Genomic DNA, 25643 nt, shown 5'->3' on the forward strand with positions numbered 1-25643 from the left:
AACACAAACATTCACTCACCTGAGTGAGTGGAGATGATTGAGAGGACATGGAATTTGGGACAGAATTTTCTTTTCTTTTAAGTTTATTTATTGATTCTGAGAGAGAGAGAGAGAGAGAGAGAGAGAGAGAGAATCCCAACCAGGTTCTGCTGCCAGTGCAGACCCTGATGTGGGGCTTGAACTCACGAACCGCAAGATCATGACCTGAGCCAAAACCAAGAGTTGGATACTTAACCAAATGAGCCACCCAGGCGCCCCGGGGACAGAACTTTCTAATATGACCCATACGTTGACCCCTTAGCAGCTTTCATATATGCGGAATATTTATTCACTTTCTCCATATTCTAGCATCCTTTCTACTACTTTAACTTTAAAGAAGAAATATGTCGTTATAGTTATTTCTCAGAATAACTTCCCTGAGTATCTGGGTATGTCTAGAACTTGTTCTGAGGCTTGGCAAGAGGGTGAAGAACTGCAAAGATTTGTTGAGAATGAGTTTGTCATCACTGTTTTCGTTCCTTAACTTCTCTTAGCAAACATCCAGAACTGCTTTCAGGGATGAAATTATCTGGTGGCCAATCAAGGCAACCAGGATGAATTCATCTCTATTGATATTACGGGGCAGGAGAGAGAGGCAGAGGAGGTAGTGGAGGTGAGGGAGGTAATGGTGGTGATGGCGAAGGTGATGCCGAAGGTGGAGGTGAGGGCGATGACAGTGGTGGCAGGTGGTGGATGTGATTGTAGTGACTGGGATGATAGCAGTGATAACAGTGGAGATGCTGGAGGTATTATGGAAGATGATGAAGTTGCAGAGGAGGCAGAAAGGGGAAGGTAGCAAGTAGTGGCAATGGTGGGGAGAGGGGTGGTACAGGTGCTGGTGGAGATGATGGTGGTGGAAGTGTTGGCTTCAATGGTGACAGAAGCAATGATGGTGGTAACAATGATGACGTAAAAAGAACTGGAAACATGTCTGCACAAAGACTTGCACATGAACGTCCATAGCAGCCTAACTCATAATTGCCAAAAAGTGGGAACGACTTGAATGTCCGTCAATGGATGAATGGGCAAACAAAATGTGGTAGCCACACACAATGGATATTATTTGGCCTTAAAAGGAATGGGGTTCTGTTACATGCTACAACATGGATGAACTTTGAAAACATTATGATAAGTAAAAGAAGCTGGACACAAAGCCACCACATACTGTATAATTCCATTTATATGAAATGTTCAAACAGGCAAATCTATAGAGACAGAACATAAACTAGAGGTTGCCTATGGCTGGTGGGTGTGGTATGGGAGTGACTGCTAATAGGTATGGGGTTTCTTTGTGGGGTGATAAAAATATTCTAATACTAGATTGTGCAACTCTGTGAATATACTAAAAACCATTGAATTATATACTTCAAATGGGTGAATTGTATAATACATCAATAAAGCTGTTAAAAAAAAGCGGGGGTATCAGCAATGTGGTTGTGGAGGGTTCACTTTTGGTGTGTGGGAGAGGAAGGAAGAGTTGACTGATACCCGATATACCTAAATCTATGTTGGGTCAAGTCTGAGTACCACAGATTTTTTCCATAGACATTTTTTCTATCTTCTGGAAAACTACATTTTCGCACATAGCTGACACTGAATCGACACACAAGTATTTCTGAAACAGATTATAAAAATCAAGCCAAGTGTCACCCGCCATTGGAATCGTGTCTAAAAGGAACATTTTTTTTTTTTTCATACAGTGTTTTTTTTTTCCCCCATACAGTGTTCTCAGCATGCAGAACTGCTTTTTCGGAGCAATGGGATGGAGGAGCCAGGCTTCCCCTTCTCATGTGATTGCAAAATCAGACGGAGTCCATGAAGAAATTAAAGCAGACATCTGAGGTCTATAATTTTTAATAATTTTAAACTAGCTACAAAATGTCAATCACTTCACAAACTGACAGAGGAGACAGGAGGAATTTAATATTACATGCTGTAATGATATTTATCTCACAGTTTATCTATATTTCATTCATTTATATTATTTTTTTTTTAAGATTTCTTTATCAGCTACTAAATATCTCAGCAATTTGGTGTGCATAGCTCTAGATTAAGCAACAGAGAATTGTACTGATAACAAACCACAGGGGGAAATGGTGATTAAAAAGAGTCAGCCTTATAAAATTTACATCTCCACACTGTTTCACAGCAAGATTGCTTTCTCCAAAACATAGCCTTCAAAAGCAGCAAACAAATCCTATATTACATTCATTTGACATAGTTCATCCAAACGTATATTTTGCTGGAAATGATTAAGTGGTGAGTGTGTCAAATCCATCTTTTTTTTTTAAATTCTTTTTTTAAAAAAAGGATGATTATGATTAATAAGTCTATATATTGACAGAAATAAAGTGACACTACTTCAGTTTTGCTGGTATAACTTAATCTTGACAGTGTCTCAATACTGAGCATGCTTTGTTGTTTTGTTGTTTCTGGTGGTGTGTGTGTGTGTGTGTGTGTGTGTGTGTGTTTTCTCATCAGTATGCTACTGTCATGGAAAGATTTTGTTTAAGTAGGAATCTAAAAATCTATTTAGTTCTCATGCATAAATGCATAAATCACATCACTTTTAGTGCAATGCCTGTTATGTAATTCCACATTGTCTAATCATGAAATCATAAAGACAGATGACAGCCATGAGGAACCAAGGACAGCAAATTTTGAGAGTTTCAGAGCCTGACACCCAAGGAAAGGACAGTGGCAGTAGCTCTGTGGAATGTCACAGTTTTACAAGAACAATACTGTGTATTGAAAGAATCAACAGCACATTGAGCATTCCTAAATTGTTGTCATTCAGCAAACACCACTGAGGAGAGAAAAGGAAAAATGAAACCCAAGACATCTTATGTAGGGAGTTAGAGCCACCAAATGACTACTATATACAACCTTTGGAAAGAAAGAGACCCAGAAAGAACAAAACACATAATATTGTTTGGAAGGTGATGAATGACACAAGACAACATTCACAATGGGAGTGGACTGATGTGTGTATGTGTGCAGACCTACTAGGTAATACGATGAGAAAAGCATGAAGGTGCTATTTTGCCCAACAGCATTTGGAAGAGAACACAGGTGGGCACATTTAACCACTCCCCAGCATCTTTGTTGCACGTTGGTTGGCCTCATCAATTCTGGTTTTGTTGGAATCAGCCTAGAAAAAGGGAAAAGAAAACAGAATTCAGGTTACCTTTTGACATTCCATTCTTCCTTCTTGGTCTATGGAAGTGCCCCCTTCTTGAATGAAGGCATCTTGAAACTCCCCCAGTCAGAATTAACCCTCTCTTCTCTTGTGATTCCCGAACCATTTCCTGTGGCTCTACTTAGACATGATCAAAGAAGCTTGATCTTAGCTCTCATGACTGTTTAAACCTACCAGAGGTTATCCTTTTAAGGACAGTGTTACATCATTTATCTTTCTATCCTGGAATGACACCCAATGACTTCTATGTTAGGTATTCACATCTGTTGGATTGAGTTGAATTACCACCACTTATACAGTTGGATTCAAATCATGGCTACCTTATTAGCAGTATCATTTTGGGCCAATTACATAACATCTTGGGGCCTCAGCTTTCTTGTCCATAAGCTGGGAATAAAAAAGAATATTGCTAACAACCATGAGTGTCTATTATATCCCATTCATTCAACTTTGACAACATCAAGATTAATATCAACTGTGAGATGTATATTATTATTAATTCTTTTATATTATTATTAATTCATTTTTCCCAATGAGGAAACCAGGCAGCCTGGAGTCAGAGTCCACACTGGTAATCATTATGTTAATCATTATAGTACCTAGGTCTGCTGTGAAAATGAAATGAGTTTATATATATAATATGTTAGAATAATTTTTTACAAAGATTAAGTACTCAATATATCTTATCTTAAAATTATAGTAATTGGATGAAAACTTGACTTGTTTTAGGGATGTTTAATAATTTTAGGCCTCAGGGCACCTGGGTGGCTCAGTCAGCTAAGTGTCCGACTCCAACTCAGGTCATGATGTCATGGTTTGTGAGTTTGAGCCATGCGTCGGGCTCTGTGCTGACAGCTTAGAGCCTGGAGCCTGCTTTGGATTCCGTGTCTCCCTCTCTGCCCCTCTCCCATTCACCTCTGTCTTTCTCTCTCTCAAAAATAAATACAAAAAAATTATTTTAGGCCTCATTTCTGAAGACTCACTCCTGTAAGCCTGATAATTGCCTTTTTTTTTTTTTTTTTATTAAAGTAGGCTCCACGCCCCATATGGGGCTTGAACTCATGACCCCAAGATCAAGAGTTACATGCTCTACTGGCTGAACCAGCCAGGTGCCCCTTATAATTCGTTGACTTGTTTTAACAAGGGGACTTTTATCATAATTTTGTGCCTTGACTGATCTCACTGCCTGGGTTACCTTTTGCTGTATATATAGCATGAAACCCAGAGTTGCTACCATAATAAACTTTTAAACCCCAGAAAATGAAGTATTCCCAACACCACTGAGAAAGGTATGAGTCAGCAAGCAGAGGCAAATATGAAGATTCTGTTTAGGCTGTTGTTTTGTCCCAGCGTGATTGGTAATGGTGTCTGCCCCTCCCCAGCCTCAGAAGAGAAGCAGGAAGCCGAGAGGCAGTGTGGGAAACAACTGTTTTTCTATCAACCAGTATTTATTCACTGATTACTGATTTTGCATCTACTATGGTACTTGGTACTTTCCTGCCTCCACCAAATTGGATATTCTTTATTCAGTTTAATTGTGAATTCCCAGCACAATTAGAGTTACCAACATTCAACTAGAAATTTGCCAAGTTAAAATACAAATATTGCTAGATTACTGTAATTCTGAATTATCTGGCAATAGCTTCCTACCATCTGTTTGGATAACCAAAAGTTGACTTTCAAAACAGGTAAGAACATTAATTTGCCTTGATTGTTTTGATCTATAGACTCATATTCTGGACCTTAGTTTACTGATTTGGAAAATAGGTATTCTTTCCAATTTTACTTGGTTCTTAAATCTTCCCTCTTTAGCTATAAATTCTATCAGAAATAATGACCCTTTGGTGCAAAGGAAAATTAAAGGCTCAGAGCAGTGTGAAATGTTCCTGCAGATTGAATTATGCTATTTTTTTCCAGACTATACACTGAGGAAAGCTCAAATGAAGAAAATCATTCATTTGAAAATGGGTGGCATTTCTGGAGGTAAACATTGTAGAAACTCTTGCATTAAGAATGCACTGGTGGGGCGGCTGGGTGGCCCAGTCGGTTAGGCGTCCGACTTCAGCCAGGTCACGATCTCGCGGTCTGTGGGTTCGAGCCCCGCGTCAGGCTCTGGGCTGATGGCTCAGAGCCTGGAGCCTGTTTCCGATTCTGTGTCTCCCTCTCTCTCTGACCCTCCCCCATTCATGCTCTGTCTCTCTCTGTCCCAAAAAAAATAAAGAAAGGGTGAAAAAAAAATTTTTTTTAAAATAAAAAAAAAAAAACAAAAAAAAAGAATGCACTGGTGAGCCTTCACCTGGTGGTGAAAAGGGATATTTTGAAGTATAACATGAGGTTATTCTTTGGATATCGTCAAAGGTTCTGGAACAGACCTATGTTCAATAAACATCTGTGATTTCCACCTAAATTTTCTCTGAAGCAATCAAAATTCAAGCCCATATATCTGATGCAAAAGGTTCTACCTCTTTATTGTATAACAGAAATAGGATCTTTTAGGAAAAAAATCCTGAGGTAATCTCCTTTTAGATGTCTTCCTGGTATTTGGAGAATGCCTGTGTTCATTCTGTTTATATGCTTTAGGACTGTATTTATGGAATATAGCCCACCCCAGTTTTCACATTTCTATTTAGAGAATCTTAAGCTTGCTGGCATACCCAATATGCTACATGATTTGCCCTGTGAGAAAGCAAGGATGACCCCCCCCCGCCCCCCACTGAGCCAGTAAGAATTAGAAGGAGCTCATTAGCCCACCACCCTTCTGAACACTCTAGAAATATCAGCTTCAGACCATGGCAGGTAGCTTTTAGGCCCCTGCTCAGAATGCCAGAAGTAGATGTTTATTACCCTACATGGCAGCCCATTCTCATCTGAGGTTTGAACTGGTTCCTTATTATCTTCCAGATGAAAAAATCAGGTCACGAAGCTGGTGAGTGCTGTTGGAACCTGAGGTCTTAGTTTTCAAATGCTGTGTTTCCTCATTGATAGGAGAATTCAAGGAATGCTAAAAGCTTCAGCTTCACTGTATTTCACTGTGTGTGTGGCATCTACTGCTGACAACTTTAGATACTTTCTTCCTTTTTTTCTTTCTTGTTGGTTTTTTTTTTAATTTTTTTTTTAGGGAGAAAGAGAGAGAATGCACAAGCAGAAAAGAGTGGCAGAGGGAGACAGAGACAGAGACAAAATCCCAAGCAGGCTCCACACTCAGCACAGAGCCCCGTGTGGGGCCTGATCCCATGACCCTGGGATCATGACCTGAGCTGAAATCAAGAATCACTCAACCAACCCAGCTACCCAGTTGCCCCTACCACCAACACTGACAACTTTAAATCAAAGTTTGAATACTGGGGCACCTGGGTGGCTCAGTTGGTTAAGTGTCCGACTTCGGTTCAGGTCATGATCTCACAGTTTGTGGGTTTAAGCCCCGCGTCAGGTTCTTTGGTGACAACTCAGAACCTGGAGCCTGCTTCTCTGCCTCTCTCTCTGTCCCTCCCTCACTCATGCTTTCTCTCTTTCTTTCTCTCTCTCTCTCAAAAATAAATAACATTAAAAAAAATTCAAAGTTTGAATACCACTACTTCCTAAGCAACATAAAACAACTAATATAAACTTGCCCCATTTTAGTAGTTTTCTGAAAGAACTGTACCACTTTAACCTTAGAAGATTGTATATATATAAATAACTCAAAGCAGAAAGCAAGGTTTTTAAATAGACAAAGTAATTTCTTGACAGTCCACGGGGACGTATTAAAATTACATTGCTTTGGGTGCACCTGGGTGGTTAAGTGTTCCACTTCAGCTCAGGTCATGATCTCACAGTTTGTGAGTTCGAGCCCCACATGGGGTTCTCTGCTGTTAGTACAGAGCCCACTTTGCCTCATCTGACTCCTTCTCTCTCTGCCCCTCCTCCACTCATGCTCGCTTGCTCTCCCTCAAAAATAAATAAACATAAAAAAAATTACATTGTTTTGGACTTCCCAAACTTCACTATCAATCCAAGTGATGAGAAAGGATCATGATTGATGGGGTAGGGAGAAGGTTGTTGTTGGGGTCATGAGAGAATATGGGAGAAACATCAGAGGATTCTCTTTACTCTTACAGTGTGATTTTAATTTACTCTTAAATATGCAGGAGACCTTCTAAACTGTTACCTGTTATCAGAAGTGAGAATTTACATGAGAAGGTAGAAGTCTATTAATAATTGTGCAGCTCATATAACATGTATCATTTGGGGCAACGCTGGGTTGAAATGGACTCTATCTAATCATGTTTAGATTATGAATTGGGGAGTAAGACCCAGGCTGGTTATTCGAAGGCAACTAAACCCCTCTCTCACTTCTTAAGCAATTCCACACCTAAAAGGATGATACAAACCATAACGGCTATTTCCCATCCACTTGCCTGCCTTCCAATTATACCTCATGGCTGCATATGTCTTTGTCCTTGTAGTAAATTGGGCCCCAAATGAAAGGTTTTCCCTAGAGAAGAGAACTAGAAATGCAAAGTGGCAAAATTAAGATGCCACTTGCCTTTCCAGGAACACTTTTTGTGCTTAAAGTCCAACTCCATCAATAAAGGTTTGACCCCTCTCTCTTAGTAAAAGTTCTCCTTCTGGAACTCTAATTGAGTTAGAGGTACATTATCTCTCTACATCCGTGAGTAAATTGGGTCCATTGACAGAAAATGAGTACTTCTTGTTTTTTCAAATCATTTCCTGATGGAAGGTGGTTCAGCAATTATTTCTTAGTTCATTTTTCTGGGCCATCATGGGCAGGTCAGTCTGTGTTGGCTCCAGTGCTTTTTGAAACTCTCAATATTGTTGTAAAATCTATTGATTTGCACAGCTTTAAAAGCTTTAGCATATCAAAGGCTCTTAGCAAGGATAAGTATGTCATGACTTGCAAAAGTCAGCAAAGCACAAGCTTTTTGCTAACCAGCACTGACATTTATATAGCTCAATATTGATCGGGCAAAATATTATGCAATCAGATATTTTTAATATGGGGCACATAGAGCACAATAAGGCAAAGTATTCCCTTTATGTCTACTTCCTTTTTCAAGTCTTGGGTTCCAAGAAACTCAGTATTTAGCCTTCTGATTCAAAGCATCCTTCTCTGCTCACCAACGTGGAATGAATTATTTAGAAGAAACTCAGGGCTTCAGGCTCAGAACTTCAACATCCTCCAGGGAATAAAGTCATACAATATAAGATTAGCCAACTAGAATTGATTATAGATGCATGATGGCCACTAAACTTATAATGTATCTATTTCTTCCTGTTGTCATTTTGACATTTTAGGAGATTATAAGCAATATTCAGGACTCTATTGATTGGGGAGGGGACAGAATACAAGATCATAGAAAGTATGTCAGATTTGTATAGTGTGGGATATCAGGTTTTGGTGCCCCAAATCTTTTTATAAAAGCTACCCAGTGTTTCTTTCTGTTCTTTTCCAATCTCAAGCCCCCAAACCCATTCCTTCCCATTCTATTCTCTCCACTTTTCCTTATGCCTCTTGTTGACACCAGGGGGTTCAGTCTTAGAGCCACATCTGGTGTCCTTGTGTGAATTCAACTTCACCAGATTATGCTCTCTATTTTGAGATCTGGACATGTGAACTGCTGAACTAGAAAAGGAATGTGGGCCTTTTTGAACTATCATGAAAGCTTTGGCATTTATAAAATCAAAGCTCATATTCATTTTCTGGTTAAACTAAAGTAAGTACTCTTTCCCATATTTCCTGATTATATTCCTACATCATCTCTTGACAAGCTCCTAACCAACCTTCAAGGCTCAATTTGACTTTTATTTGGGAGACTGTCCTATAACTTAACTCTTGAAATCTTCCCTCATCTAACCCGACTTTGAATTTTATGTGTGGCTCTCTTGGCAAATTATATAAATTCATCTGGAGGCTCACTGCCTCCCATAGGCTGTGAGTTTCTTACTAGTGGGGATGATGTCCTTCTCATATTTATGTCCTTTGGTGCCTAGCACAATGCTTGAAATAGGAATATCTGCTAGATTCTACCCTCTTGTTTACTTATATGTTGGTGAATTTGTGTCTTGGAAAATAAGGGGAAACTTCCACCTATTGGTGTGCCTGAACCCAGTATCATGGCTTGAGGGTCTTATTATGTCCTTCATCCTTCCTCAGTGGTTATTTCAGAAGAAGTAATGAACAGTGGAAACTTGTTAACTGCCACAAGCTTACCTTCTCCATGATCCTGTCGATCTGGCGATTCTGTGTATCAATCTCATTGCCCATATCCAGGGCCATGTGACGGAGGTTCCCAATGATACCGCTCACCTGCTCCAGATTTTCATCCATTTCATTTTCTCGGGCATCATTTGTTACCCTGGGAGTCAAAATGGCAATTTTTAGAAGGTAGAATGTGAGAAAAATCTCAAACACCAAGGACTCAAAGCTTAGGGAAAATCTGTAGACGCCTAGGTATCAATCCTATCTACCTTCACTCTGTTCAATATGAGAACATTTTAGCTTTTATACATTAGAAAATAATTTTTTTTAATTTTTTTAACGTTTATTTATTTTTGAGAGAGAGAGCATGAACGGGGGAGGGTCAGAGAGAGGGAGACACAGAGTCCAAAACAGGCTCCAGGCTCTAGGCTCTGAGCTGTCAGCACAGAGCCCGACGCGGGGCTCGAACCCACGGACCGCGAGATCATGACCTGAGCCGAAGTCGGCCGCTTAACCAACTGAGCCACCCAGGCACCCCAAAAATAATTTTTTTAATATTTAAGTAATCTCTACACCCAACGTGGGGCTCGAACCCACAACCCCAAGATCAAGAGTCACATGTTCCACTGACTGAGTCAGCCAGGTGCCCCTACGATAGAAAATAATCTTTAAATTTCATTTTTGAACGCTTGAGTTTATAAAGAAGGCATATTAAATAGATTATCTGCTTCTCTCATTTCCTCCAGTTCATCGCTTCCTCTCTTCATATGTTTATCTCAAGTTTCATTTTTTAAGAATAAAGTCATTTTAGTTGGGAGCATTATAAGTCGGAGAATGAAGATGGAACTAGTTAGAAACTGTATTTTCCTTCTGAATGTCAACCAACGTCTCCAAGAGTTAAATTTAGAATGAAAGAAAAGGCTTATTGTGTTAAGTCAGAGAATTTCTCTGCTCATGTTCTTCCCCATTTGGAACAAACATCCATGGGAAGGGTAATGATAATTACAGTCTGCCCCTTAATCCAGCTTGCTCCCAAGAACTCCAAAGGGAGCCACTTGTTCAAGATGATTTCTATTTGCTCAGATTTCAATGCAATGGGGGTTTTGGTGGCATTGCAAATGGGTGATTTCAAGGGAAGAAATTGCGATAAAAGATTATTGTCCCATTTTGGGGAGGAAGGAGTTGGCTCTCAAAGTGCCTTACCATCTTGCCATTTTTTCATAGCTCAGCTTGAAAGTTACAAAGGTAGTAGCTCTTTATTGCAAGTGGTAAGTACTCATTCTAGAATGTACTGGCTAATTAACATTTTACCACTGCAGATGGTGATAGCCTAAAAATGTCCAGAGGAGTAAAAAACCCATTCCCCATGGTAAACTCCAGAGTTGACTGTTTCATTAAAGTTTTTAAAGCAGACGAGACCAGGGGAAATTAAAGGAGAACTTCCTAGCTTTTTAACATAAAAGTTTATTTTAATGATCATCAACAGCTAAGGCCTACTTCTAGTTCTATGATTCTCAACAAATCACCTGAGCTTTAAAAACCACACATGCCTGGGTCTCACTACTAGAGATTCTGATTCAGTTGGTGTAGGTTAGGCTCAAGTCCCGATGTTTTAAAAAAAATCGCCTCAGGTACTCTAATGTGCACCCAGGATTGAGAACGCTTGGTCTAGTTTCCCTGGGAGCAAATAGAAGCAAGAATAGAATTGTCAACTATGAGGCTTTATAGACCTTATACCTAAGTGACAGTAAGCTGTCACTTGAATCTGGATTATTGGTTGGTAATATCAGCTACAATGGTCCAGGAACAGATAGATGTGTAACTATCTGTACACCACTCTAGTCAATGGTACCCTAGTCACTGCTGTGCTCCATAGTAGCCTGTAAAAGGGAATCGGTTTTTTTTCCCCCTTTTCTTTTTAACAACAGGGATATTTGTCATTATTATTTTGTTTCCTAGTCTCCTGAGAGCTGAATTCTGGATAGGCAGATCTGTGTAATTTGAGATTTTTAAATGGGTATTTAAGTTGGCTTTTGATTCCAGGTCTCAAAGGAAATAAGAAGTCAGGTATGCTTGTTATTCTCTATTTGTACCCCCAGATCCATTGTTTGACTGGTTTTGCTCTCTCCCCAGAGATGCTGGCCTCTCTACAACTACATCACCCAGCTTCTCTTACCCTCCAGCTAGACTTTGGTGGTGACCAGTGAGATACTGGAGGGCAAGAGGAGACAGGAGTGAGGGCACTTATTTCCCTTTCTCGTTTCCTGCTGGTTTTGCAACAGCTGCATTTCTCTACAGTCTCTCACCCACAGTGGTAACTATTGTCAGGTTCTAACAATAGCTCCTGTCCCTTTAGGACTCTTCCTGCTGCTGCTAGTCCACAAGTGATTTACTATTGCTTGTTATTAGCCCTGCCCATGCCTCTATAAACAATCTCTTTAGTAAGTTCTGTTCAATTAAGTTTGTGGAATGAGATAGACGCCCATTTTCTGCTGCACTGATACTGGATGTGGTCACATGACCTGCTTTGTCTGATGAAACTGGCAAAGCTGACAAGGTTTGTGGTAAGTGCTTGTGCATTGGAGCACAATGCTTGGAATGCTGCCACCACGACGTCAGAAACCAGGGCTTTTCTGCTGGAGGGACTACACGGAAGAGAATGAGGTGCCCTGCCCAGCCAACCAACAGACAAATGAGTGAGACCATCTTGGGTGATCCCGCGCCAGTCTGCATGTAATGAGGGAGCCCAAGAGGGGCTCTTGGAAGAACTGTCCAGCCAACATACATATTTATAAGTAACCAGTAAAATGGTTGTTGCTTTAAGAACCACTCAGCTTGGGGTGATTTGTTACTCAATAATAGATAACTGCTATAGGACTGGCTGCACACAGCTCACCTCCGAATGAAGCCACCACTGATGGCCATCTGCTCCCGTTCATCCACCACACGAGCAGGCTGGCTGGCCACCACTCCATCCTGATTATTACCCCAGGCTTTTTTGTAAGCATCACTTGATTTAAGCCTATGCAAAAGAGAGGGTGAGTGACAAGGCAAGGGGGTGGAGCATCAAGCTCACAACAATGGTTACCTCTTCAAGCGAAGAACCGAACCAAGCAAATGGGTTTTAATTTGAGGCATTAGAGAATACCGATATATCATAATCTGGACCGAAACAGTTGGCCACCACCATGCCTCAGCTACTCAGCATTTCATTTCCAATTGAGCCAATTGCAATTGTCTAGACTGTAACCTTTGCCCCAAAGGTTGTTCTTGTTTTGGTTTCTTTTTGCAGTTTCGTTGGATTTAAGACAAAGATTAAGGTAGCTGGAGGACATTCAGTTCTATTTCAGTGGCATGGTTATATTTTGAGACACAAAACACACAGAAAAACATACTGGCAGACAGACACATAACAAGACTGCCAAGTAGAGTGTGTACATCACACCACAGCAACACACTGTCATCAAGAAAAACACACTTGACTGAGTTTTTACACACCATCATGCAGATTCCCTGTTTTAATTTTCCCCCCAATGCATGTACAGAACTAGCTATTCCAACTCTGCATGAAGGACATAATGGACTGGTGGTTGGCCAAGGGTGGTGGTCTTCGAGTTGCCTCTAGTGTGATTTGAATTAGATAATATATCGGTACTTCCAAACAGTCACTATACATCTAGTTGATGTACAAACCTTTGTCCACAGAGACAAAAAGTAAAAGAGGCATAGTGAAATGAATGCAGGAAAATAGAAGAGAGAACAAGCCATCTAGCACCAGAAAAGGAAATCCCTCTATGTCTTCTTCATGCACCAGCTACAGGCATGAGTAGAAAGTGAAGCATTCTCATTTAAGCCAAACTACTCCAGGAGTTGACCATTCTCGAAAAAGGCACTAGCAGGACAGTAATAGCCTTCATGAGGATTTGAAACGCAGGTTCAGTAGCTTCTTTGTCAGGCTGGGGGTGGGCAGGGTGGGAGTGATTACAAACTCCTACTTCAGGCTATCCTGGGGCGTGACAGGGGAGAGTGGTCTGGAACTGGTGTGGTCTCCATGGGCCATATTTCACTGAGCTGCCTTGGAGATAAACTTAAAATCCAGGCATACCTGTTGTGCCCAATAGAAACATGTGCAGCATATTTTGGTGGGTGTGTTGGATTAAGGCAATCAAAGATGTTTTTAGGTTCTTTGCATAGTAGAAACCATATGCTTTTTCATCCAAAAAACAAGAGAGTTTCCTTTGGTCCCATGTTCACATTTTCCATTATAAGACAACAGAATTTAGCCCTCCCCCCCCCCTTTTTTTCATGCACTGGAGAATCACAGCCATCTATTAAAACTGGCTCTAATACTAATATTTGCAGATTGAGAACCAAGCAACACTGGAGATAAATTGGAAAATTGTACAAATGGAATTTCAGCAATTCCCACAATCTAGTGTATAACGCCACAGCCCTGAGCTGTCAGAATTTACTGTGCTAAAGAGCCATGGGCCCACTCAGTGGGACAGCATCCAAAAACTAATTTAATAGAGCTCAGAGTCTGGCTTTGTTTTTTTCCAACTCCCCATCCCCTCCCTCCTCCCATTAAAAGAAGTTATATGGACCTTGTGATGTTTTCTGCTATGTAAAATATCTGGTATACCATCTTTGGCCAAGTCAAGGGGGTGGGAAAGTTTGCGTTTCTGAAAGAAGGCGAATCACTGCACCCACAATGCTGCACATAGACTCACATAACTGCCGTACATCTACCATAGTCCTTCGAAACATGCTGAGACAGGGCGAAGCCCTCAGAGAGTCCAGGGCACCACCAGCCACTGCATTGTGACACATGGTTTTTAAAGCATTATTTACACACAATAGGGAACACTTCAGTCAAGCTTTGAAGCTCAGTTAGGGTCTCTTGTGCAATAAGGAATTAGTGCCAACTACTATGTGGAATTCGTAGGGGCCATCGTTTCATCTGAACATTAGAATCCATACTGGGGTTGGGCCTGCCTCCACACTTTCTCCACACAGTTGAAGAATGGGGAAATTGTATCTGTTGGAATTCACAACAAAACAGGTGGAAATCTCACCTGGAGGGACAAGTGGCCACTGAAAAGGATATACAGGTAAATCTTGACTAACTGGAATGCATAGCAATGAGTCATCTTGGTGAATTAAATGCCTTTCTTAATTAACAGTGGGCCATGGAGGAAAATTTTGTTTCAGGGGTGATTGTTGAATATCTGTTAGATTCTCAAGCCACTTTCCTGCTTTAGAGTTTTAGGGTAGTGAACATGACTGACTTTTTCCTTGGTTATAGTTTCTCCTGATGTGCCTGATGGCCTTTCTTCTGAAGATCAACTCTTATTGTTTGGTTCCCTTAGGTATGGAAGTTATAGGATGTAGACTGAGTGGCAGAATGCAAACTTCCCAGGTTGCCCTTCAAGGAAAACCATTTTAAGTCTCTGATGTGATTTCCACCCCCACTTTGCTCAATTGTCTCTTTTTACTAAAAGTGGATGGAAGCAAAAGTATCAATACATTTGAAGGTTCCAGTTAGCTAGATTCCAGTTAATCAGGCTTTACCGTAGATCATTCTTTTAAAACAGTTTTAAATTTATTTGTAAATTGAGCCCCTCCCCCTCCTAAATAGGAAGTGGGATATTTTAAAATCAGCCTCAAAGTTTAAAGGATGTGAATGGTCATATAATCAGCTAGAAATAACATCAATTGCTGTTCTAAAAGCTAGGATCAGGAGAGCTTTTAGGAAAAAGGCTTCTGTTCAAAGGGAGGTGGGAGGAGTGAGGGAGATTGGGTATGGGTTTAATTTTCCAAATGCATGTTGGACAATCCACTCATGCATTTTTTTTTCACCGCTAGTCAAATGAGACTATCTTCCAGAACCCTCATTTTCAGGTTCCTTCTGTTGCAAACCTTTATAACCACATGTCACATTTCTGCTACATTCCAAAAAAGCGTTGCAGAACCTGGAGGACAGTTGAATGTTTTGTGACGTCGTGCATGCAAAATCTACACATTTCAACATTTTAGGCAGTGTACAGGTAGATCTTCCAAGAGGAAGAATTTCGGAGGGATGGGTCCAATTTGAGTAAAGCTTGAGCACTTCTTGCTGAAGGGCTCATGGCCTCTGCAGTGGGTGCAGCTATGGCATCTATAGTCTAATCGCTGGACAGATTTGGTAACTGGTGGGGGAATCTCTTTCATACTCTCTATCTTACGGATGCTTGCTTAGGCCAAATTACTGGCCTCTTTTTCTTCCAAAAAATCAAGCCATGACATATGTGTTTCTCGACTTCCAAACTCACCCCCCAGTCTTTTCTAACTCTGCAATTTTGGCTTTTGGGGTTGGGGGAAAAGAAAATTCCCTGGGCGCCTCTTTCTTGAGGCTGGTCTCTGGCTCAAGGTACACTTTCTGGAAAATGTTGAAACGTTCGTCAATAAAAGTTGCTGACAGTGAAGCTTTCACTGTAGTATGCCTGATTTTTAATGCATCAACAGTAACTCCTACTAATATCATCTATGCTATGAGATGAATACATTGGAGACGGTATTGATCTGTTCTGCATGCCACATGCTCATCCTGCCTCTGTGCTTGGCAGGAATGAGCTTGTCAAGGCTTGGAGATGGGCCTTGGGAAACCAAAGCTTCAGGCAGGCAGGCAGCACCTACTTGTTACAGGGACACACACAAAGCCCGCAGAATTTTCCTAGGTCCGTCAAATTCTTTTCTGCTTCTTTCATGTCCTTATTGATTTGGTCCATCCCTTCCTCAATGCGTTCCAGTTGTTCTGATTAAACACAAGTAATTTATCCCCACAGAATGAAGCAGATGGAAAAGGACAAAGAAAAAAAGACAAAACTTCAGACATTCACTTTGACATTAAAAAAGAAAAAAATAAAAAGAAAGAAAGAAAGAAAACTGGACGCCACAGATTAGAGCTGGTACCCAGTACCTACTTGTTACAAGGACATATGAAAAGGCCACAGCATTTCCCTAAATCTTTTAAATTTTTCTCGGCCTCCTTCATGTCTTGGTTGATATGGTTCATGCCTTCTTCGACACGATCGAGTTGTTCTGGTTAGGACAAAGGGATGACAGTGTGGAATGAATTTTTTGGGGGTTTCCAACAGAACATGAGAAATGACTATGTGGAACGGAATTTGGAAGAGAAAGATATTACAATGCATGGTCCAAGAGGATGCATTGCTGTAGACTGGTGCTGCTGCCCTACACAGGCATAGGTGGAAGGAAACGAACAGAAATGATGTTCAAAATAGTTTGTAATTCAGACACGATGGGATGGGGTAGGTAGGCCTGTTTGATTCTGAGTGTCCAGGAAAACAGCACAGCATATTCACTTACTCAGACACCAGTGAAACCCGAGAGAAAGAAAAACAGGGTGTTAGCTTATGTTTTAGGCATTCAGATTTCATGCCACTAGAGAAGGTATCTGCTTCAATTTTAACTATCTCTATCTTTTGGCTTTAAGCATCCTCGATCAGGTACAGGTAGAAAACAGAATCAATCTTCTTTGGGGAAAATAATTACAGCGATAATTAGCAATGGGTATCGGATCTTTTTTCCCCTAGTAGTGGCTGTCTAGCCAAAGGTAGGCCATGGGCAGTTTTGGGTTTTGAATACTTAATCCATAGACACTGTTAAAAAAAAAAAAGTCAACATCAACAGAGTAATATGCCAAGTACCAGAACATTTAAATTCCTCTCTCATCCTGACTTACTTGCTATGCAAATTCTGGAAGGCATTTCACTTGATTTCCCAGTCTCTACAATGGGGGGCATGTTAGATCCCAAACCCAGGCAGACAGCAGGGAAAACAAATGCTTGGGGCTCTGGAGGAGGGGTGGCAGGCTGGAACATAGAGTCATCACTCCCAGCAAAGCCGACCCAAGTGTATCTGAGACATAGATCGATAGCCATAAAACCGGCTTGTGCTTCTGGGTTGCCAGGGTTACATTCACTAATCTGATTAATTTTTCAACAGTTGTCACCAAATTGAGTAAATTACATGTTCAGTAAAGGGGTTTTTAAAACAGCTTTTAAGACTGTTAAAGGGAAGGAACAATGCAATGCCTATCTAGTTACAAAACCTAATTACACTTCCATCCCTCTTTTCATCTACATTTCCATGTACACATGCTTCTGGGAATAAAGGCTTGATTAGAATAAAACTGATAAATACATTTCCAGTCTAAGGGCATAAATAATCATTTAAAAACAATTTCACATTAAATTGTAGAGTGAAGATTATCATTCCAAAAAATGAAGATTAAGTTCCTTGCTGACCCAAACTGGGGAAACTGTCCATTTGGAAATCAAGAGCCCATTGTGTTCTCTCTTGTGGGACAAAGGATAGAATCCAGCTTATTTGGAATCTGCTACCTGTGCTATGCACCTCAAATGATGGATGAAGGCAAAATTTAGGTGTTTCTCCAGTGTTGGATAGCTGGAAGAAATAATAGTGTTGTGCTGGTGAACTTTTGCTGAGTATGTATAGGTATAGTAATGTCTTTAAGAAAATCTTTAAAAAGACTTTAAAAAAAATTGATGACAACTCTTGACATCCTAGAAGATTCTGTACCTTTCTAAAGACTTTATTCTAGTTCCCGTTAAAGAATGTAATAAACTAGTCTGCAGATTAAAAAAAATAATAACTACTGAATGAGGGGATTGGGAGGGAAAGGCACAGCTCAACATTGTCAAAAGAAGAACCATGTTAAGTACAGACAGAAATCCCAATGGAATAATTGATAATAGCTTTCTGGAGTGCTGGGTTAGGATGGGATTGAAAAACATCTGGACTCAGAGGGAAAGCAAGCTGCATTCCACTAATACCAGCTGAAATACACGCAGATTATGGCATGGACATACATATTCCAGCATTTGTCCTTCCCAAGGAGTTTCTCTTGAGTTAATATTTTGGCTAAAACTACAACATTTCAGGAGCCCCACCCACCATAGCCCCAGGGATTAGGCAGTAATAAAAATAAAAGGCAATAAAATAAAAATGTGAATTGGTCCACAAGTGTTGTTATTTCTGAACCAGGAATTCAAAATAAAATATAAAAACAAACAGGCTGGTCCCAATCGGTATTCCTAAAAGCTGGGTTCTATCATGGGTTGCCAGATTGTTAGGCAAAGGTCATAGCAAAGAGAGGGATGCCAAAGCTCTTACGGAAAAGTTGATTCAGAAAACTATGTTATAGCTACCAATATTGGTTGAATTGATCATTTTACCGAATTGAGTCAAACCTTTAATTAAAAACATGTGGAACCATTTTGTCATAGGTATTCTAACTTTTCATTTTTAGAGTGTACTGTTATGTTTGTGGATGTTTGGCATATTGGGACTTCATACAATTTCAATGGATTTCTGTGAGGAATCTCTCAGCAAATCCTTGAAAGTAATCAATATCCTCATTCCATTCCAGGGTGGACAGTAGCATCCAACTGACTGATGCAATGTACTGTCCATTGTTGATTGTTCCTGACCTCCCTAAGCTTGCTTTTTGGTTGTTTTCTGTCTCTTCCTGGAGACTAGGAAGATAGTAACATTTTGGGTTAGGAGCAGTATTCCAGTAGATGATGCTATATGTTGGGGCAAGAGATAGTACTTTCTTTCACCATGTTTGGATGACTGGTTACTTGTGATAGATCCACCAATGGCAGGATGCTCAGGGATCTAAGTTTAGAGACCTTTCCTACTAATCTTATTTAAGTAAGGCAACATGAGGCCCTTAGAATCCTCGACCTGGTTTAAAAACACACAGTAGAAGAATAGCAAGATGTCAATGCTACTGACCCAGTGTGCAAGCCTTCCTGAGTATATTCAGTTACCAGATGCTGCCTACATGATTTTCATTTTCCTTGGCATTGATGAACATATGGAAATTCATTAAATAAGTTTAAATAGTCACGTGTGGCTACTGGCTACCATAGTGCAGCTTTAGTCATTCATAACAGATATTGGTGTGTAGACTTTAGCAAGAGGAATGTTTTCTCAAATGCTACTTTGTACCTCCACGAACCTTTTAAGAAAGTCGGCAGTCACTCTGGGAGAGGCCTTACTTTGCTTTTACTCTGCCAGGCAAAGGTCAAAGATCTCCCTGTTTAGTTTGAAATTGATCCCATGGGATTGTCTCAAGAGCGGAGTCTTCAGCATTGAAACAAACACATAACCCAGCAAAGGCCAACAAAAGGAATAAGAGTACGGAGGTGAAAGGTTAAATCAGCCCACATTAGTGATGAGGTTGGTTTCATGGGGATTTCACTTGGAGACAAGTTTTCTAGAGAAATAAAAGTCCCAGGAATCAGTGCATTTCCAGGGCCATCTGTCATGCTCTGTGCTCCTTGGTGTCTCCTGATACCTGGGTATAAAACAAGAATCCCATAAAGAATTGCCGAGTGCAAGCCTTTGGCTGGACAACCTGGAATGGTTCTTTAGAAGGATGTCTGTTTCTTGAAACTCCTGTGCAGCTGCAGGGTAGAAGCAATCAACATTTTTGGTGTTGAGGCATAGACAAAATTAGTAGAGCATAACTGGAGAGACATTTTAAAGCAGTTACTGATCTAAACAATTAAACACAGCATACACAGAATTAAAAGGCATTTACCATGGCAGTGAAGATAGTTGTGAAGATATGTTCATCTGTCATTTTAAAAGGTCCTAATCACCTTATAGTATAAATGGAACGTGTGTGCCACTAAAGACCAGGCAGAAGCCACTTGCTTTTGGAGGTTTTACAGTTGCGTGTTTTTTTTCTCAGTACCAATGTAATTACCATGCATCTGGTAAAACCAAAACTATTGTAGAAAATATGTTTAACCAAAGAATTCAGCATTTACTGTGATGTGGCCACAAATGAAATGTTTGAGCTGAGAACATTAACTATCTTGGGGGGGAAATCTATTATTCTGCTTTCTTTCTCAGAGAATAATATATAGATGTTCCTGGGAATCATTTGTGCTTATGAATAATATATTTTTGTGTGGAGATTTTGGCAAATTTTATTTCTAGATTTTCTTCATCAAAGTGCAATGAAATCTGCAACTCAAGTAAGCATGTTATTCGCTTTCTCTCTTTTTAAATTTATTTAATTTTTTAATGTTAAGTAGGCTCTATGCCTAATGTGGGTCTTGAACTCACAACCCCGAGATCAAGAGTCTCACGCTCTACCTACTAAGCCATCCAGGCGCCCCACTTTCTCTTGATTCCACATTTGTATGTATTATTTTCCAAGTCTTCATGTCAATGCATTATAATATTGGAGGGAAAAAAAGCATCATCTTGAGCCTTTCTGAAAGCTTCCTTCCAATTATCATTCTCCCTTTTTTACTCCCTTCACATACAAATTACTAACAAAAACAGTTAATAAGATGGAACTCCTAATTATTTGGGTATATATGTATCAGTTTAGCTCTGGAAATGAGGTACTGCTCTTCTACATGGGGACCTGCTGTTTAATTTTTTTAAAAAATGATTTGCTATGTCCTGAGTTTCAAAATCTGGCACATTGTTACACAGACCAAGTCAGCAAGTCTCACAATTATAACAACTTCATTTGGGGAGTTCTGAAGATTGCCACAGCTACTGTAATTCCTTCAAAATACAACTACTTCACTAGACTCCCTTACTTACATACACCTTTTGATAATTCGTATTTCAAAAATTGCAGGGAAGTGTTGGGCTTGATGTTAAATTGCTTTTAAAAGCTTTTTCTTTTGTTTTTTTTTAATTGGTTGGTATCTATTTATTGACAAAGTTCAATACAAATACATAATATAGAAACAAAAGCCTTTATATGACAGTCATGAAGATGTGCCCCTCAGAACTCTCTTCAAGAGGTAATTTGTAGTTAGTTCACATCTCTAGCTGATGCACCTATGGGATCCGCCAAAGCAATTGCATGGAGACCATGCTTCAAGCATCCCTGGGACGCTTCTAGCCTAGAGCTGAGCACAATGGAATCACTAAAGATGAGGTATTCTTGCCCATCACAGGGTTATCATTAGGTTATCTTAGCTACTGGGCTCCCCGTCAGCTTGGCTGACACTTTCTCAGAGCAGTATTGCAGTCTGAGACTCTTCCTCCCCAAACCTCCTCCCCTCCATTCCTCTTACAAGTGTCAGACCTGTGTCAATCTGGCTGGCTGTCCCTGTCTACTCCTGCTCCTCATCTCTTGACTCATCACAGGTGTCCATAATAGATCTCAAACACTTCTGATTCTTAGCATCTGCTTCCCAGAGGATCCCAAATGATACCTTCCACTAGTTCCTCCATGTCCCAGCCCTAACTCTTCAGAAGTTGGTAAAGATTTATCTCATTTAGTGTAATGATTGCAGAATATTTCTTTATGGCCAGAACATAATTAATTTGGTTGCTCTCCCCACTGATAGACATTTAGGCCGTTTCCAGTTTTACACTATTATAGGTTAGGCATGTATATTTCTCTTCTTATAGCTGTCAATGTATATCTACAGCATATAATTCTAGAAGTAGAATGTTTTGGTCAAAGATGTGTGCACTTCATAATTTAAAGGATCATGACATTACTCTTCAAAAATTTTTATCAGTTTACAGTGCCTATCTGTCCATTGAGAATCTCTGTGTTATCAAAACACTCACAGCATTGGTGATTATCAATTTTAAAAATTTGTATCAGTCTGTTCTAAAGAGTGGCACCTCATTATTGTTGTTGGTTCAGGCATGGCTTCATACGTCTATTTATAAATTGACAATTTATTTATATCTTAAATCCATTTTGCTTGTAGGTTTTGCCCTTTTCTTTGATGATATGCAGGTCTGTCTGTATTTTACGGAAATGCCTTGAGTCTGCTATCTGCTATCTGTATTGCTGTACGAACCTCCTTTGAGGTTCATTTATTTCAGAAGTTGGCTTGTGGTGTCCCATGTTGTGAATACATCTTACGTTTTTATCTTTGACATTAAAAAATTTTTCTCATGATTCCTAAGAATTTTCTAATGTTTTCAAAAATATAAATAACAAGAAAAAAGTTCTCAAAAATTTGTTTGTTATGATAAGAATTCAGAATAGAATCAGGTAACTAACTTGTGACTAGCATTAAATAAAAATTGCCATATGACTAGATGTATTGAGAGAAAAAAAATATTACCCTTCTAGCTTCCACTTTAGAGTACAGAGATGATTTTCCTCGATACTCTGATTTTCATTGCTTCTAGCACTTCCATAATAATTTAAAAAACAATTTAAATATTTTAAGTGGTTCAATTTCCCATTTTCCAATAATCTCCCTCAGCTTCTATCCTGTTAAAGACAGCTTCTAGTTATTTAAGGAATCCTCATGATGACGTGGAAATCAAAACTGCCAGACACTGAATTAGGATGGTCAGAAGAAATGGACAATGTGATATACTATTCTCTCATTCTATCTAGGGATTATTACAAGAAACTAAAGGGGGAATCAGAGAATTCTCAAACCGTCCAAAATACTACCATTAAAAGAAAATACAAACACATGAGTTTTGCCTTCAAAATTCTGTTATTCCAACATATATAACAGGGAGAGTAGTAACATTCAATCGGTCATGAAGGCCTCAATACTCCCATACATTTACTAGTGTTTTCAACAAAGAAAGGGAAAAAAGCAAGACGATAAAAACTCTAGAACCCTCATATTCCTACATGCGTGTAACACGTGTCAAAAGGACCACCTGTGTATGCAAAAATAATTTTCTGAAAATGCACTTTATTCAGATGAGGAATTGTTCTTACTGAAGAAATCTCAACTTACCTCCTTGTTCATCCAACATAACCAAAGTCCTGATACCAGCATCTTTACTCTACATTCCAACAATGGTAGCAAAGTTGAAAAGCAGTTAGAGAGAGAAAAGAGAGAAACAGAAATCAGTAAGGGGACAATTAGCCCAAGAAATGGAAAATGAAGAAGGACCAAAGGAAAGAGAGGGAGGAAATAGGGCAAGAGTATTAAGGGCTGGGGAGGGATCAGAGGAAGGGGTCACCTATGGACTTGCTCTCTCAGTGATTCTTAGGATAGAAGAGGGGATGTAGCTCAGTCTCCATGGAGGTAGGGCTGGGGATGGGGCTTGGCATGGAACTGGAATACACAACTTAGTATTATACTGTGAAATACTTGGAAAACAAAAATGCCTTATAGTTTCTATAACACCATCCACGGAAAGCAAATCTTCCAAAATCTAGACTAAATCTTCTCTGGCATGATACATCAGGAAGTTTCCATCAAGTGAATAGGGAAGGGATGACCAAGTTGAAAGTAAGAAACTTTAGGGCAAAATTTTTAGGTTGATCAAAAGAGATCATTGCTTCACAAAGGTTGAGAAATACAGGCCCAAACAGAACTCACTCTCCCATTTTCTCTCTACAGGGGAAAGTTCTGTGAGATTTAGAAAATGGATGGATGGATGAGAAATAAGGGCTCTTTATTCTGAAATCTAAAATTCTGCACAGTAAGAGAATGAGAAAATAATTCAGCCACAAGCTTTACTGCAGTTATTTTGTGCAGAAGTCTGTAAAAGGCACCCCTCACTTCACTCCTTATGATCTAAACAAATTGAATACCTGAACCATTTGGGGGATGGGAGTAGGAGTTGGTGGGTAGGGAAAAGGAACACAGATATTTGCATGGCTCAACCTTAAAAACCATCATTCCTGGGAATTCAAACAAGTTAAGGAAAGACCTTTGTTTCATAGGGTGATTGTTAATAAGTATAAAGTGGCATTGCTAATAGTTGGGATTAATTGGTTTTTTGAGGAATGCTCATGGTGGCCCCTAGAATAAGTTCAAAAGTAAGACATCTCTCATGGCCCCATTTATTTTCCAGGGATTTAGTTTAAACCAAGAACTAAGAAAGAAAGACAAGTTAGTGGAGGTCAACAGAGGTAGTTTATTTACTAATTTACTATTTTTATTATTATTATTTTTAATAGTATTTTAACAGCTCAGTTCCAATAGGACTTCTAAAAAATAGAACACTGAAAATGTTTTTTTGTGAATTTTAGAAACTCACCATTTCAGAGAATGTGTAGTTAACTCTCCTAGACAGGAAAAGCCAAGTTACTCTTGAACATGTTTTGATAGGCTTTAGTTGTGAGGTTAGGGTGTAGTCTGTAGAGCTTAGGATGACTTCAGGAGTCCTCAACAGCACAGATTCTGGAGCCAGACTCTGCCCTGAGATCCTGGTGATTTCATTTCCTAGCTGTGGGACCTTGGGTACATGTCTTAATTACTCTGTGCCTCATTTTCCTCATTTGTAATATAGTAATAATAGTTAATACCTCATTGAGTTGTCATGGGAATTAAGTGAAATAGTACATCCCACATGCTAGACTGGTGATTGGCCTACAGTTAGCATGACAAAAGTGTATGTAAAATAAATACCTTCAGCAAATGCGTCTATTAAAGGGTATCTAGGCAAATGAAAAATATCATCATTACCAACTACCATCAGAAGCTTCCCGACCACTACCTCCCAAACCTTCAAGTGCATATGTATCCCCTGCATAGGAAACAGCTTGTTTAAATGTAGATCCTTAGGGTGCCTGGGTGGCTCAGTCGGTTAAGCATCCAACTTCGGCTCAGGTCATGATCTTGCGTTCGTGAGTTCAAGCCCTGTGTCGGGCTCTGTGCTGACAGCTCAGAGCCTGGAGCCTGCTTCAGATTCTGTGTCTCCTCCTCTCTCTGCCCCTCCCATGCTCATGCTCTGTCTCTCAATAATAAATAAATGTTAAGAAATTTTTTTTTAATGTAGATCCTTATTCAGTGGGACTGGGATAGAGCCTGAGAGTTTGCATTCTGAATGAGCTCTACCATCTAATGATACTGCTGGTGCCCAGACACACGCTGAACAGCAAGATTCCAGACCCCAAAACATGTTTGTCTACACTAGCTGGTACTTTAACAATGTCTGTGCCCTTTTTCCTGCAAATTTTAGCCTTTGCTTAAGAGAAGAAATTGTAAAAAGCAGATGGCCTTATTCAAGCATATGGATGTGACAAGGTAAGTACTGGTGAGGAGAGAATCACCTCAGAGAGCATTTTCTCTTTATAGGACACAACTCAAGGCCATGCATGAAATCCCTGTTCCATTCTACTGGGGACACAGGATGAGAAGCAGCTAGTGACTTCAGTTTGGACAGTCCAGGTCTCATCTGTTCACACTCTCT

The 25643-nt window shown here is 39.8% G+C and overlaps 1 protein-coding gene across 6 annotated transcripts in view; it reads right to left on the reverse strand.

Annotated features, from left to right (window-relative positions):
• Nucleotides 1-1877: 1877 nt before the first annotated feature.
• The window catches only part of SNAP25 (synaptosome associated protein 25), an 85467-nt gene continuing 61701 nt past the window's right edge, over nucleotides 1878-25643 (reverse strand). For 5 of the 6 annotated variants that reach the window (XM_086701684.1, XM_086701685.1, XM_025932032.2 and 2 more), the window contains 5 exons: nucleotides 23234-23282; nucleotides 16113-16230; nucleotides 12334-12459; nucleotides 9450-9594; nucleotides 1878-3190 (listed from right to left, as the gene is read on the reverse strand). In XM_086701684.1, the coding sequence (XP_086557810.1) occupies nucleotides 3122-3190; nucleotides 9450-9594; nucleotides 12334-12459; nucleotides 16113-16230; nucleotides 23234-23282 (507 nt within the window). In that variant the 3' untranslated portion in view covers nucleotides 1878-3121. Of the gene's footprint in view, nucleotides 3191-9449; nucleotides 9595-12333; nucleotides 12460-16112; nucleotides 16231-16399; nucleotides 16518-23233; nucleotides 23283-25643 lie in introns of all 6 variants that reach the window. The other variant, XM_025932033.2, reaches the window with a different exon arrangement.

This window comes from Puma concolor, chromosome A3 (genome assembly GCF_028749965.1).
Source record: "Puma concolor isolate L17-30 chromosome A3, mPumCon1.1.hap2, whole genome shotgun sequence".
Lineage (NCBI taxonomy): Eukaryota > Metazoa > Chordata > Mammalia > Carnivora > Felidae > Puma > Puma concolor.